The sequence below is a fragment of the Pongo abelii genome, chromosome 2 (assembly GCF_028885655.2).
Source record: "Pongo abelii isolate AG06213 chromosome 2, NHGRI_mPonAbe1-v2.0_pri, whole genome shotgun sequence".
NCBI classification, from domain to species: Eukaryota; Metazoa; Chordata; class Mammalia; order Primates; family Hominidae; genus Pongo; species Pongo abelii.
Window position 1 is genome coordinate 189,580,911 of NC_085928.1, and position 16,784 is coordinate 189,597,694.

At 38.2% G+C, this 16,784-nt stretch overlaps 1 protein-coding gene across 3 annotated transcripts; it reads right to left on the reverse strand.

The window, feature by feature from the left end:
- Positions 1-109: 109 nt before the first annotated feature.
- Positions 110-16,778, reverse strand: MRPL47 (mitochondrial ribosomal protein L47). Of its 3 annotated transcripts, none has more exons than XM_002814315.5 (7): positions 16,608-16,778; positions 14,759-14,904; positions 13,849-13,909; positions 10,798-10,894; positions 5,108-5,238; positions 3,976-4,071; positions 110-335 (listed from the first exon to the last, which is right to left on the reverse strand). In XM_002814315.5, exons 1-7 carry the CDS (start codon positions 16,703-16,705, stop codon positions 212-214), a joined length of 753 nt encoding a protein of 250 aa, XP_002814361.1. In that variant the 5' UTR covers positions 16,706-16,778; the 3' UTR covers positions 110-211. The 3 variants fall into 3 exon arrangements, with proteins under 3 accessions (XP_002814361.1, XP_054409006.1, XP_054409007.1); XM_054553031.2 differs by having other exon boundaries at positions 16,387-16,778; XM_054553032.2 differs by lacking the exon at positions 14,759-14,904 and having other exon boundaries at positions 16,608-16,695.
- Between the last annotated feature and the right edge of the window lie 6 nt (positions 16,779-16,784).

Sequence of the window (16,784 nt, forward strand, 5' to 3'; positions counted from 1 at the left end):
TTAATCTGAACTTTATACCTGATTTTTAGAAGCAAATTAGCTTCTACCAAATTAGCTAATTAGCATGCCATATTCACACTTAGAACAACTGATTGATTAGTAAAATCACTTGACTAAAAACAGAATTTCTTTATAAACCACTTAACATATTTACTCTTGTACACAGACTATTCAAGAAAAACAAAATGGTAAATTTAAGAGTTCAGACTTCTTAGACAAGACTTGACTTTTGGGCTTCAGCAAGATGTGGAAACTTTTTTAAAAGAATTTTTGCTTTCTTTCTCTCTAAATTTTCCTTCCGTGCTTTGATGCGGGCTCGTTTCTCACGTTCCAGTCTAGAATAAAAAAAGCATAACAGCAATTTATACAAAAATAATTCCTTGTTATTCAATACCATCAAAATATGCATAAATCAATTACATCAAAGCTTCAAACATGCTAGTCTCTGTATTTGGTGTGTTATATATATTATTAAACTTGAATAGTAATCACTGTAAACCTACACAAGTCAAGAGCATCTGAAACACTATACCAACTATCCCTATTTCCTGACTAGAAAGAATGTCCAGATCTTATGAACCTGTAACAAATTGGGCCTTAAGTTCAATCCTCATATGACTAAGCATCATCTCTTAGCAGAGTGTTATTCTGTGTGTAGGGGAAATGATAAGCTAGAGTGAGTACTATTAGAAAGTAGGGAATTCCCATAAGTCTCAGGATATATCTCATGATGCCAAAAATAAATTCTTAGGCTCTGGCTAGACTTACTATTCTTTAAATGAGTTTGTTCCCACACATCAGTATCCCAGGGCATGACACATTTGCTGCATAAATTACAGCATAAATTACTTGACACGTAGGGTCAACTTGGGAGTTGTAAAAATTGAAAGTGAAAAAAATCCTTGCATACCAAGCTCTATTTGAATTGATATCTTACAGGATATTGGTCAATAGAAATAAGCTTATATAAAATACAGCAATAAAGAGATGTACTGCTGAAGTTACTACAAATGAGGTTTTGGGGGGAAAAAATACAATATGCCAGTGCTATGGGAGAGGTCATAGAAAACTGAGATAACACGTATTGCAGCTGGGTGAAGTAAAAAATATGCACATATATAGGAAAAAAGTATAAAGGCTAAACAAAGTCAAAATGAGATTACCCATTCTATTCATCAGTCTTTGCTCCAACTAAATTTTGACCATTTACAAAAAGACCCATCTGAAAGAATAAAGGTTTGCTGTTCTTAAGATGATGATGCTACATTCTGAAGGTGAGGCTAAAAAAGGTAGTTTCAAAAACAAAATCATTCGAATATGTATAAAACCTGTAAAAGTGATACTGGATTGATACATTCTCATACATTATTTTAAAAGTTATGGCCAGGTGCAGTGGCTCACGCCTGTAATCCCAACTTTGGGAGGCCGAGGTGAGAGGATCATGTCAAGAGATTAAGACCATCCTGGCCAACATGGTGAAACCCTGTCTCTACTAAGAATACAAAAATTAGCCAGGTGTGGTGGCACATGCCTGTAGTTCCAGCTACTCAGGAGGCTGCGGCAGGAAAATCGCTAGAACCTGGGAGGTGGAGGTTGCAGTGAGCCGAGATCGCACCACTGCACTCCAGCCTGGCAACAGAGCAAGACTCCATCTCAAAAAAAAAAAAAAAAAAAAGGTGATTTATAACTTCACCCTGTATGACTAAGGGACAAAAGGATCAAATAGCACAACCCTGGGCTTGGAGCAATCTCAGAGAAAAAGTGCAGTCAGATTTCTTCAGTTGCTTAGCATCTCAACTAGGTCTTAAACGTGAGTAGCAAAGATTTAAAAGCTGTAGCAACAGAAGAAGCAACAGTGGAAAATAAGCAAGGAACACTTAGGAAACAAGGCAAGAGTTCTGACTTCGATGAAGGGTAAGGTAGCTAAGACTTGTAGGAATGCTGGGAGGAGAAGAGTTTAAGATTTTATCCTGTAGACAAGAAGCTGTTGTATGTTTCTGAACAGCCCTGATGTGATTTAAAAAAAAAAAAAAAAAGTCTTGAGGAAAATTAGCCAGGAAGCAATACTTGATTGGACTGGAGTCAAGAAGATGTTCGGTAATTCAATTTGATGAAGACACAGACTGCACTAGGGCAAAGACAATGGGAGAAGAAAAGACAGATCCTGGAGACATTCTGCAGCAAGAATTAAATCAAGGACTGATTAAATATATAGCAATGGTGATGAAAAAGACGACTGACGGTTTAGGGCTAATGTAGACTGGATGTACTACAGATAAAATGAGGAGAGGTAGCTGGTTCAGTAGGGAATATGAGTAATTTTAAACGTGATTCTAAAGTACACTAAACACTTTAAAGCCAAGCTTAAAGATACATTCCATTCCTGTTTAAATTGTTTTTAAAAGTTTGTTTTGGTATGAAAATCGGGGAGGGAAAATCGGTTTTTGAGGAACTTGCTAAAAGTAGAATGTATTATTCAAGAGTTGTTAAAAGCTGTGGTTCTTGTGCTGCTATCGTGCTGCTACGATTTCCCCTTTAATTTTCCAGATGCCTTCCCAGCCTTGAATTCTGATTTCTAGCAATTTTAGCCAGGAGCCCTTCGGTTCCTCTGCCCTGTCTCTCTCTGGAGCCACAGCAATGGGTGTTGAGTAGCACCCTTGGCCCAGGAAACCATAAACTAGCAACACTTTTCCCTTCTAATTGCAGTTTTGGGGATTAAACTATATCCTCTGGCTTTGTCTCCTTTTGGATATGGCCCAAGTGTTTTAAAATAGCTCTTTAAAAAAAATCTTAAGTTTGTAGAGTTACCAGCGAGTGGTTCATGGGAACACTGCACTCCTCTATCATAACAGAAGCCCTATGTTCTCCCTGTTCAATGATAAACCTAATGCAGGAAAATGTGCTAAAGGAAATTTCTGGAGATCAACATTCTGCAGGACAACATGAGTTTAGATATAATACAACAGACTTCTCTTCCTAGCCCCATTTCTTTTCAACAGCCTTGCAATAACATGAACTCACATTGTATGCAACTGAATTATTTGGACCTTCATTTTAACACAACAGTAGAAATTTTTCCATTTACATATAGATACAAGAATAGAAAGGCAATAAAACTTTTGAAAGGATACATACTATAATTTTAACAGTGGCTATTTCTTTTTTTTTCTGTTTTTTGAGATGAAGTCTCACTCTGTCGCCCAGGCTGGAATGCAGTTGTGCAATCTCAGCTCACTGCAACTTCCACCTCCCAGGTTCGATCAATTCTCGTACCTCAGCCTCCTAAGTAGCTGAGATTACAGGCACATGCTACCACGGCCGGCTAATTTTTGTATTTTTAGTAGAGATGGGGTTTCGTCACTTTGGCCGGGCTGTTCTCAAACTCCTGACCTCAAGTGATCCGCCTGCCTTGGCCTCCCAAAGTGCTGGGATTACAGGCATGAGCCACCATGCTTGGCTGACTGTGGCTATTTCTGATGGTGAGCTTATATATGACTTCAATTTTCTTTTTTACCTGACTTTCCTACTTTTTTTGTTTGTTTGTTTTTGAGACGGAGTCTCACTCTGTCACCCAGGCTAGAGTGCAGTGGCGCGATCTCTGCTCACTGCAAGCTCTGCCTCCCAGGTTCATGCCATTCTCCTGCCTCAGCCTCCCGAGTAGCTGGGACTACAGGTGCCCGCCACCACGCCCGTCTAATTTTTTGTATATTTACTAGAGACGGGATTTCACCATGTTAGCCGGGATGGTCTCAATTGCATGACCTCGTGATCCACCCACCTCGGCCTACCAAAGTGCTGGGATTACAGGTGTGAGCCACTGCACCCAGCCTGACTTTCCTATTTTTTAAAATACTTATGTAATAACAGAAATTAAAATTTAAAGACAGCTTAAGCTTTATGTCATCTGGTATGATATATGACTATATGTCATCTGGTATAAAGACAGTATGTTTTATTAAAGGTACTTGTGCTCACCTGAGAAAATGGTCCACATAAGGCAAGGCAAAGAATCGTTTCCTATTGTATCTTTTATTTAGGTGCCAAGGTATAACCCACTGCTTGAACTTGTGCCTGCCAATAAAGCAAAAAGTTATTTGCCTTAAAGAAAACATTTAATACATTTTCACTTTCCTAATTTACTTCAAAAGGGTTAATCCAAATAAAAATTAGTAGAAAATAAAACATAAACGTTTTTAGTGAGATGCTTTGGCAATTTCTCTTTTCTGTGTTAGACTTAAACCCCATTAAAAGAACCTACCAAATGAGTTATGAGTTGAGTGGTATAATGTCAAGAGTACAGGGAAGGTCTCTAACCAAAATGCCTTCCCCATTCTGCCTACGTTTAAAAGTCTAATGATATTTCATCTTGGTTGTTCAGCCCAAGGGGATAAGCCCCTCAGGGGAGGTTTATTTACCTTTGGGTTGAACAGCCTCCCCACCGAAGGAGGTTTATTTACACAAGGTCTTCTCAGTTATTTACACCTTAGCACGAAGGCTGATTACCAGATCCTTTCCCAAAGGCTGACAAGACTCTGGGATTTGAATGTAGGAGAAACAAGGAGGTATAAAAAATAAACTATTTCATAATTTGCCCTAGGGCTTATCCTGATGGCAATGGGAGCAAACTGAAACTGGTTCATGTGACATTCCCTGAGACCTTAAAAAAAATAGTTCCAGGTTCTCAATGGGCAAAGAGGGCAGGTGTGTGTCCTGAAGTTAGCTTCATGGATTTTATACCTTCTGAAGTGATATGTGTACATGTACATTTTTCTGAGGAAACGATCATCAGAAAGTTTCTGAGGAAACTTTCATCAAATTCTCAAAAGGCTTTGTGATTCATATAAGACTAAGAACCACTACAACAAAGACTTACAGGTAACTGAATCATAGGAATGGTATGTCTGGGCTGGTTTTACCAGATAAAGCTACCTTCATTCATATCCTCCTTCATGAAAGTCCAAAGGGGTGTGGGGCCTCTTCTTTTATTAGACATATCTCTAATATTATCTCATATGGTACAAGTTTTTTTTTTTAAAGATATTGAGCAGGGGAATGAGGCATGGATTTCCACTCTCATCTTAGAAGAGCCACAGTCTTAACTACATACCAGATGATTCTTCCAAAAATGTCTCTTCTCCAAGCACCAGGTCTAGCTCTTTCTTGACCAGTCTGAAGAAGCCTTAGGGCGTCTTCTCTTTCCTGGACAACTTTATCTAATGCATCCATGGAATCTACTACCTGAAAAGAGAATAGAAAGATACAATTTCAACAATCACCTACTACAAAATTCCTAAAAAAGAGAATGTATAAACACTTCTGCTACAGAAAACTTATGAATATTTATGCCAAAGAACCACTCTGTTAAGTATTTCCTAAAAATCTTTTTGGCACAAATATCTCTACATGGGTGTCTAGATTACCACTTTCTGTATTTTTAAAAAAGCTTACAGTTTTAACTACAAATATATTTCCATCTATTAGTTTTGTTTGGAGTGAAATACACTTATATAGATTCCTTTCAGAGACCCAATTTGATTCATGCTATTTCAAAACTCAATGAGCTAATAAGAAGTGATAACAATTTGCTATTTTCATTATATTAAAAAAGACATGTTCTGGTCTCAGCTAATCACTGTGTCCCTGACATGCAGACACAGATATTGTGGCCTGCTTGGTAGCTGTTGTTACTACAGGGAAAGGAATAGCAGTCCATCCAGATATGAATCTCCAAAGATTTATCAAGATGCAAGATGATACTATTAAACTTCTATTTATTTTTACCTCTTTAAGATTTCTATTGTTTTATAATGTATATATTGGCAGTTATATATATACACATATATACACGTATATACACATATACGTATACATGTGTATATACGTGTATATACACGTGTATATACGTGTATATACGTGTATATATGTGTATATATACCTATATACGTATGTGTATATATGTGTATATATACCTATATACGTATACATATATGTGTATGTATACATATGTGTATGTATACATATATGTGTATGTATATGTATATGTATATGCATATATACGTATATAAGTATATATGCATATATACATGTATATATATCTATACATGTACATATATGATGTATATATGTATATACACATATCTATATACACATGTACATATATACATATATGTATATATGTATATATGTACATATGTATATATGTATATATACATATACACATGTACATATATACTATACGTGTGTATATGCACATGTATACATATGTGTGTATATGCACGTGTATACGTGTGTATGCACGTGTATGTGTGTATGCACGTGTGCGTATATGCACGCGTATACGTGTGCGTATATGCACGCGTATACTTGTGTGTATAAGCACGTGTATACGTGTGTATATGCACATGTATACGTGTATACATACATGTGTATATACATATATGTATACATACATGTGTATATACATATATGTATACATACATGTGTATATATACGTATACATGTGTACATACATATACATGTATACATATGTGTGTATATACATATACATGTATACATCTATACATGTATATGTGTATATATACATGTATATATGCATATATATATATACACACATATATATGTGTTTTTTTTTTTGCTCTGTCACTCAGGCTAGAGCGCAGTGGTGTGATCTTGGCTCATTGCACCCTCCACCTTCCAGGTTCAAGCGATTCTCCTGCCTCAGCCTCCTGAGCAGCTGGGATTACAGGCACCTGCCACCACACCTGGCTAATTTTTTGTATTTTTATTAGAGATGAGGTTTCACCATGTTGGCCAGGCTGGTCTCAAACTCCTGGCCCCAGGTGATCTGCCCACCTTGGCCTCTCAATGTGCTGGGATTACAGGCATGAGCCACCATACCTGGCCTTATATTTGTTTACATATAAATATTCATATGTTGGGGATTGTAATGTGAGATGGGCCAAACTTTTTCATAGTCCTAAATACATACTGAGAGCCATTTTATGTGTATGTCCCTTAAGCATCACAATAGATATCAAATACTGCATAAGCACATTTGTTTCTCATAAGAATCCTCAAAAAAAAGCACAGAATATAATCTCCCAGGTAGCTATGAGATCTGAAAAAGATATGAAAGCCACAAATTTAGATAAATTACTTCATAATCTATTTCGTTTCTGTTTTTTAAGACAGGGTCTAGCTCTGTCACCTGGGCTGGAGTGCAGTGGCACGATCTTGGCTCACTGCAACCTCTGCCTCCCAGGCTCAAGCAATCCTCCCACCTCAGCCTCCCAAGTAGCTGGGACTACAGGCATGCACCACCACACCCGACTAATTTTTGTATTTTTTTGGTAGAGACAGGGTTTTGCCATGTAGCCCAGGCTGGTCTCAAACTCCTTGGGCTCAAGTGATCTATTTGCCTTGGCCTCCCAAAGTGATGGGATTACAGACGTGAGCCATTGCAACCAGCCCATAACCTGCTCAGTTCACACTCAGCACTTCTGCTATCCTCAGCTTCACTAAATGCCTTACAGTAGCTGAATTCACATGCCTTCCTCTTAACTATTTTATTTTCTACAAAATCCCTGAAAAAGAAATGATGACTAAGACAAATTCTATTTTGAAGACAAGCAAACTTAGGAGAGTAAAGGGACCACATTGATAAGGGCTTTATATAAAACTCTCTGATATTTAGAAATTTTTAGTAAAGCTGGTTGTTCACTGACTGCATTAAAGAGTTTGCCTAAGCAAGGGTAAGACTTGAGCTTCCAGCTGAAATCCAGTGTTAGCTCACAAAGATAGAAAGTAAATGGCTACCAAGGCCACAGAATTAACATTCAGAAGTTCATGCCAAGAAATATGAAGGAAAATCAAAAGTATTATTTAGATATACCTTATTGAAAACAAGTCAACCTCAAAGAGCCTTCTTTTCTATAAGTTTCTCAGTGCTAAGAGCGTCAGTTGAGAGAATATAAAATTAATAGGACTGTGTTCCAGGGTAAGAGTATACACTTCTCTTTACAGCCAAGAATTAACATTACAGAGTAGCCCTTGAAACACATTTTTTTAAAAGAGACAAAAAGATACACTTGCAAAATTATAATCAATCTTTTATCATTTGCCTTGTTTCTGTATTTCGAACACAAGGGGACTAACATGTCATTTATTTGTGTGATAAATAGGTACTAATACTCTGAAGAGAAGCACATATAGTGAGGGTCATTTATCTCAAATGGATAGTTAATACTTTAGTTACAATCATAGCTAACTATTGTGCCAGAATTATATAATTTCTCCCTTAATTTTTACATTATTCTGTAAGTAAAATTTGTCTGTAATATGCTTCAACTGGATATCAATTCAGATCAGCCCAGTGATAAGAATTATATCCCAATTATAATTATTCTTTTCTCTTTTACTCTTCCTTAAACAGTTCCAAATCTTCGGTTTCTATCTTATATTGAGAATTTTTTTTACATTTTTGCTTAATAAAGTTTCCTTAGTAGTATGTCACAAAACACCGGAAACACCAGATATATTTGAAGTTTGAAAAAATTATGGTCACTTTCAGCTTCTCTGGAGTAAACTTTTATTATTTTGGGTTCTACTGATTGAGAAAGTGCAGTACATATGACCTACTGGGCTGAAGTTCACCTCTGAAATATATATTTAAAGCAGATAATCCATGGTTGAAGTTGAAAAGTTCTGTAACAGCACCATTATAGCAAAAGCTTTTTCATCAAATAATGTGTTCTTTATAAAGCATCCTTACTTGTCAATGCACTTTTTATTTTTTATTTATTGAGACAGAGTCTCGCTTGGTCACCCAGGCTAGAGTTTGGTGGTGCAATCGTGGCTCACTGCAGCCTCAACCTCCCAGGCCCTATACTTTTAAAAAAGTTCAATGTCAGAAAACACAAAGACTGAGTCTCCAGATTAAAAGAGACTAAAGAGACACATGAAAATTCATGATGCAGAATTTTCTTTTGCCATAAAGGACACTTGGGATAATTGATAAACTCTGAATAAGATCTGTAGATTATAGCTAATAGAACTGTATCAATATTAACTTCCTGATTTTGAAATTTACATAGTGGTTATATAAGGGAATATCCTGGTTTTCCTGAAGTTTTTATAGATAAAGGGATGTCATGTGTACAACTTACTCTCAAACATTTGAGAAAAAATACTGTGTATGGAGGACTGATAGATGCATAGAAGGATAAGGTAAATGCAGTAAAACACAGGAATCTGGAGAGTATATGAGAATTCCTTCTACTATTCTTGTAATTTTTCCGTGAGTCTAATATTACGTCAAAATAAAGATAAAAGAAAAAAATGTTATATAACTCAACTTTCACTACATCAGAATAACCTTCTCCATAATTAGGGTAAATCAATGAGGTTTCATTTTATACCTTCTTTGATTTTCTCCAGGAATCGTTATGTCCTTCCATCTTAAAGGCAGTGTGGTAAAAATGGCTGCGACTGGTGTGAGGAAAGGAAACTAAAGTAGCTAAGGTTAGGCAGCAGGACTAATGCTATTATAAAAACTGAGTTCTGTTCTCATTACTATGCCACAGAAAAAATCAATAAAGGGTTGATCTTGAAAGCAATCGAGTAAAAACATACATCTAAATAAAAACTTAAGTCTTCGGCCGGGCGCGATGGCTCACACCTGTAATCCCAGCACTTTGGGAGGCTGAGGCGGGCAGATCACGAGGTCAGGAGTTCAAGACCAGCCTGGCGAACATGGTAAAACCCCGTCTCTACTAAAAATACAAAAAATTAGCCAGTAGTGGTGGTGTGTGCCTGTGGTCTCAGCTACTTGGGAGGCCAAGGCAGGAGAATTGCTTGAACCCGGGAGGCGGAGGTTGCAGCAAGCCGAGATTGTGCTATTGCACTCCAGCCTGAACAACAAGAGCGAAACTCCGTCTCAAAAAAAAAAAAGAAAAAAAAAATAACCAACCTTTCACAATATTGTAAATATACTAAACACTATACTGACTACTACACTTAAAAATGGTCAAGACAGTAAATTTAATGTTACGTGATTTTTACCACAGTTATTTTAAAAAGCAGTAAAAAACTGATCTAGTTACTAAGGAAATGGTTAAACCAGAACTACAAATGTAAAGTGGTACAGCTACTTTAGAAAACAGTTTGGCGGTTTCTTAAAATGCTAAATACAGATTTAGCATATGAGCCAGCAATTTCACTCCTAGGTATCTACTCAAAAACATTTGTTCACATGTATGTTAGAAGTTGCAGGTAGGTTTGGGAAGCCAAGGTGAGTAGGTCACTTGAGGTCAAGAGTTTGAGACCAGCATGGCCAACATGGTGAAACCACATTTATACCAAAAATACAAAAATTAGCTTGGCATGATGGTACGTGCCTGTAATCCCAGCAACTTGGGAGGGTGAGACAGAAGAATCGCTTGATCCTGGGAGGTGGATCCTTGGCTCACCTCATGCAGTGAGCCAAGATATCACACCACTGCACTCCAGCCTGGGGGCGACAGAGTGAGAAAACACACACACACACACACACACACACACACACACACACACACACACACACTCTGCAGGTAGAAATGAGGAATGACTGCAGATGAGTATGAGATTTCTTTTGGGGTGATGGAAATGTTTCCAAATGAGCTATGATGGTTGCACTACTCAAATTTACTAAAAATCAAACAAATAAGAAAAAATCTACTTGACAAGAAATACAGGAACCACATACTCACTCCTTTTAGCTGTAATCATGTATACCAGTCTCCAGCCTCTCCCAATCCTTACCTTATCTAACCGCTCTGGACTTGGCATTGGCAATCTCTGCCGCTTGGCCTCCTGCTCTAGGGTCAGAAGCATGTTTCTTTCTTTCAGTAAGACATACCTATACAAAAGAACACAAACCTTGTGAGGCTATTCTGTGGTTATGTTAATAAAGTTGTGATTTCTGACATCAAAATTAATTATCTGTACTTGAAAGTCACTTAAGAGGTGAGGTGCTGTGGCTCACACCTGTAATCCCAGCACTTTGGGAGGCTGAGGTGGGAGGATTGCTTGACCTCGGGAGTTCAAGACCAGCCTGGGCAACACAGCGAGACCCCATCACTACAAAAAATAAAAAATATAATTAGCCGGGCATGGCAGCACACACCTGTAGCCCCGGCTGTTTGGGAGACTGAGGCAGGAGGATTGCTTGAGCCTGGGAATTTGAGGCTATAGTGGGCTAAGATCACACTACTATACTCCAGCCTGGGGATAAAGTGAGATCTTGCTTCAAAAAAAAAAAAAGTCATATTAGAAATCTCAATATATAGAATATGATTACAAAGAATAATCCATTATACATAACTATCTTTGCTTATCCATTTGTTCAATAAACTTTCAATTTGCCACATGTATTAAGTGCTAAGAGAGTTACAAAGAGGCATAAAACATAGTCCTTACATTCTGAGTGGAGAGTAGAGAAGGCAGATGGAAGATAAATAACATTTACTGAGTACCTATTATATGCCAGACAATGTGTTAAACATTTTATATACGCTTATTTCATCTAGTTTTCACAACCACCTTCTGAGGTTGGTATTATTTCCACTTACTAAACAAAGAAGCTACGGCTGAGAGAAGTAAGGTATTCTGGGTCATACAGGTAATTCAAGATTCAAATCCCTGATCTCTGTGTATAAAATCCATTCTATTTTAACTCCACCATGCTGCTTCTGAAACTGTAATGTGATGTGGGATAATATGTGGGACAGGCAATAAGCACCAGAAGAATTAAGTGGGGGAGATGAGAAACATCTCTTCTAGCTAAGATGACCAGGGAAAGAGTCATAGAGATGGAATTTATGATAGAAGGGAGAGCAGAGCAAACATAATCAAAGGTACTGAAGCAGCAGAGCTAAAGTGAAGGCAGATTTTCTGAATACATCTATTTGGGAATAAGAGTTGGTGCCAAGTGCAGTGGCTCACACCTGTAATCCCAGCACTTTCAGAGGCCGAGGCGGGTGGATCACTTGAGGTCAGGAGTTCGAGACCAGCCTGGCCAACATGGTGAAACCCCGTCTCTACTAAAATACAAAAATTAGCTGGGCATGGTGGTGCGTGCCTGTAATCCCAGCTACTCAGGAGGCTGAGGCAGTAGAACCTGGAATGGAAGGCGGAGGTTGCAGTGGGCTGAGATCGTGCCATTGCACTCCAGCCTGGGCGACAAAGCGAGACTTTGTCTCAAAAAAAAAAACAAAAAACAAAAAAGAGAAATGGCAAAACTTTGGTTGGTTGCAGCCATGATGAATGTTGAAGTAGCCTTAACTATCCTTTCACTGATAACCCACAGTAACTAACAGTGCTTTAATACAACTTATTTTTCTATAGTGAATAAACATAGTATCAGTGGTTTTTATAAACACTTTACAATTCTTTAATTTGTCATGAAAGACAAACAATGCTTTACATCAACAAACATAAATGTTGGCCAGGCACAGTGGCTCATGCCTATAATCCCAGCACTTTGGGAGGCCAAGGCAGGCGGATCACTTGAGGCCAGGAATTCAAGACCAGCCTGGCCAACATGGTGAAACCCCGTCTCTACTAAAAATATCAAAATTTAGCTGGGCATGGCAGCGTGAGCCTATAATCCCAGCTACTTGAGAGGCTGAGGCATGAGAATTGCTTGAACCTGGGAGGTGGAGGTTGCAGTGAGCCAAGATCACGCCACTGCGTTGCAGCCTGGGTGACAGAGTGAGACTGTGTCTCAAAAAGAGAAAATTAAAAAAAGTAAATGTCTACCAGAGTCCCTAGGCAGATAACAATTATGAAGGCAGTAGACATAGTGAAAGAACCACAGGGTGGCTGAGAAGTGGTGTGTCCCTGCTCCATCTAGAAGGGGCAGTTGCTCCACAGACCAGCCAAGTTGTTGCCATGTAGGAATGCAGGGCCAGTGTTGCCAAATCACAGGTCTCATTATTCAAGAGCCGACAGAAATAATATTTTCTGTGTGAAACTTCTCAATTTAAAAAACAATTACAGTCCAAACAAAACATATCTTTGGGCTACATATAGTACATTAAAAATGCAACCCTATCTTAAATCCTTCCAACCCTCTCTAATTCATCAGAGCCTGCCAGAAAAATCTAACCTAAATTCTCAATTAAATGCACCCTCCAACAAACCTTTCCAAAGCAAATACGCTAAAGATTACAGATCATGAAAATGTAATAAAAAGGAGAGAATTCTAAATATAACCAATGGCTGGGCGCAGTGGCTCATGCCTGTAATCCCAGGATGTAGGGAGGCTGAGGTGGGAGGATCATTTGAGCCCCAGTGAGACCAGCCTGGATAACATAGGGAGACTCCCTCTCCATAAAACGCAAAAAACTTAGCTGGGTGTGGTGGTGCATACCTGTGGTCCCAGGTACTCAGGAGGCTGAGGTGGGGGATCACTTGAGCCCAGGAGGTCAAGGCTGCAGTAAGCCGTGACTGCACCATTGCACTCTAGCCTGGGTAACAGAGCGAGACCTTGTCTCAAAGAAAAAAACAAAAGCAACCAACTATTCTCTGTTTCATTTTATTAATTGACTGAAATTGCTAGTATAAAGGTGTTAGTAGGACCAATGTAAATTACAGTAAAATTTCTGAATTCCCAACTACTTGAGAATTGTGACATTTGTCATAATCTAACCTCTGTCATATAAAATCTTTCATGATCTTAAACATCAGATTTATCATCCATAGTACAACAAATCGCTTTACTCAATTTCTTATATCAGATATAGTTTTTACCTCATTGTTACACTATAACTGCTTCAAACGTCTAGATGTTAATGTACTTAGTATACTTACCAAAGTTTGTGTAAATCTTCGTTACTTTTGCTCCTTAGTTGCTGACAGGTCCATGCTGCTCCTATTAAAATAATACATAACATGAAATAATATTTCTAGCCATGTGCCCTTTGGAAAATTATTTAAGCTCTCTAAACCTGTCTAAACCTGTTTTCTTATCTGTAAAATATATAACAGCTTTTTTATAGTATATAACAATGTGTAATTAGAGATAAATTAGGTAACATACGAAAATACTACTAACGTGACTGGCAATAGCATTCAAAAAATGTTAGCATTAGTACAGAACGTAGTTTCACACCCTAATGACAAAATACTTTATGTCATTATAAATTAACTGGGACAGTGGTTCACACCTGTATTCCCAACGTTTTGGGAGGCCAAGACGGCGGGGATCACCTGAATTTGGGAGTTCAAGACCAGCCTAACCAAGATGGCAAAACCCTATCTCTACTTAAAATACAAAATTAGCCGGGCGTGGTGGCACATGCCTGTAATACCAGCTACTCGGGAGGCTGAGGCAGGAGAATCACTGGAATCCGAGAGGCAGAGGCTGCAGTGAGCCGAGATTGTGCCACTGCACCCCAGCCTGGGCAACAAGAGCAAAACTCCATCTCTAAATAAATAAACAAACTTTAAATTATCATTAAAAAATAAAATATAAAATAAGCTCTAAACCTTACTTTAGTTAATAATTTCAGCCTATTCCTTTTCTAACCATCTTGCCAATCTGCCAAGGAACAATTAACTCTACTATTATATTGTCCCTTTAATTTTCTGTAGTAGACAGTCCCAAAGAAAACTGAAAAAGGAAACATCTAAATAATTCCTAAACTGGATATATAATCCTAGAATGATGGGGGGGGGGTTCCATAAATATATTTAATGTTGACAAATCCAAGTATCTCACCAGATTTTACTTTTTCTTGCCCCCAGTTTTTTGGGTCATCAAAAAATTCTTCTAGTCCTTTCCTTGACAATGTGGTATGAAGTAATCTATATTGGTGAAAGGATGTCACATTTGGTGTACTCTTAGGCAACAAACTAAGAAAAAACCTGCAATTGAACACACATAAATAAAGTTTTATAATATCTGGATTTTATAAGCAATAAACATTATCATAATAAACATAATCATTTTGTCATCAATAACGTTTTAAAAAGCTACTCAGGGTTTCTGCACAAGAATTAATTTTTTTTTTTCTTATTTAGAGACTGGGTCTCACTATGTTGTCCAGGCTGGTCTCGAACTCCTGGGCTCAAGTGATCCTCCCACCTTGGCCTCCCAAAGTGCTGGGATTACAGAGATGAGCCACCATGCTTGGCCACAATAAATTTTGAAAATGCTTTAGAAAGTATTTTTAATACTGCATTATAGAAGCTGCTACCTTATAATTTCAGAGGTAACATATTTACACAATTATATTTTAAGGTAACATTTTTGGGTCCTTCTTACATCGCTAATGGGTGCAAGCGCAGGTAAAAAGAGCAGTCAATTTTGCAACATGTGGGCTGGGCACGGTGGCTCACACCTGTTATCCCAGAAATTTGGGAGGCCGAGGTGGGAGGATCACTTCGAGCCCAGGAGCTCAAGACCAGCCTGGGCAAGATGGCAAAACCTCATCTTTAACAAAAATACAAAAATTAGCCAGGCGTGGTGGCAAGTGCCTTATAGTCCCAACTACTCGGGAGGCTGAGGTGGGAGGATGGTTTGAGCCTGGGAGGCAGAGGTTTCAGTGAGCTGAGATCACACCATTGCACTCCAACCTGGGCAACAAAGTCAGTCCCTGTCTCAAAAAACAAAAAAACTCACAATTTTGCAACATGTATCAGGAGCCTCAAATACTTCCTCCTTTAATTCAGTAATTCTACATCTAGAAGTTTCAACTGAAGAAATTATCATAGATGGGAATTTTAAATTAAGATGTTTATTAAAGCACTATATAGGATATCAAGTTTTTAATTATGTAAATACGCAGCTGAGAATGGTTTAAAAATTACTGTGCATCTGGATGATAAATTATTATGCAGTAATTCAAAAATCCTGTTTTTAAAAAATAGTTAATGACCTGAGATGATTTGAAACTAAATAATGAAGTTTATCACAAGTGTTGTATCCCTACCAAAAATATTTAGCCTAAATCGAATCATGAGGAAACAATCAGACAAATTCAAATGAAGATTCTTAAAAAGCTAATTTCATCAAAATGTCAACGACATTAAGAGAGAAAAGAAAGAAACTGTTCCGGATTAGAGACTAAAGAGTCACGGCAACCAATGTAATAAATGATCCTTTACTGGATCCAGGACCAAAAAAAAAATAAACAAAAGAAGTTACTAAGTTACCAGTTACTTTCATTGTAACACATCCTGTAAATACAAATATCTCTTCTTTTTTAATCCATCCAAACTTGACACAGACTTGAGTATCATAACAAAAACATCTTCGGTAAAGTTTTTCGCACCTCACCCAGCCCAAGAGGATGCTTCTGTACTTATAGATTTATTTACTTCAACAACAACTGGACATCTACAAACCCCATATACTGTCTTGTCCACAGCAGGCAGCAACAAAATGAAGAAGGAATAGAAATGTCGGAGGTGGGCCACTTCTCCAAGGTCACTCACTCCTCACCAAAGTGGGCTCCGGCTCTGCCACCCAGGCGGCCGTTCCATTCTTGAGTTCTTCTCGGCATCTCGGCAACCATACAAGATCCAAAGTTGGAGAGGTGGGCAAACCTACTTTATACATCACTTACCCTGTGCAGGCAGGGACCTGAGGAGTTACTAACGATCGGGAAGCTTTCAGGGCAGATGAAACTCTCCTACAAAGAAGGGACAAACCAGCCGCAGCCATGTTTTCGCATAAAACTGGCAAAATGCGTTTCCGCCAACGATAGCGTCACTTCCGGCGTCTCAAGCCGGCGGTGAGGAGA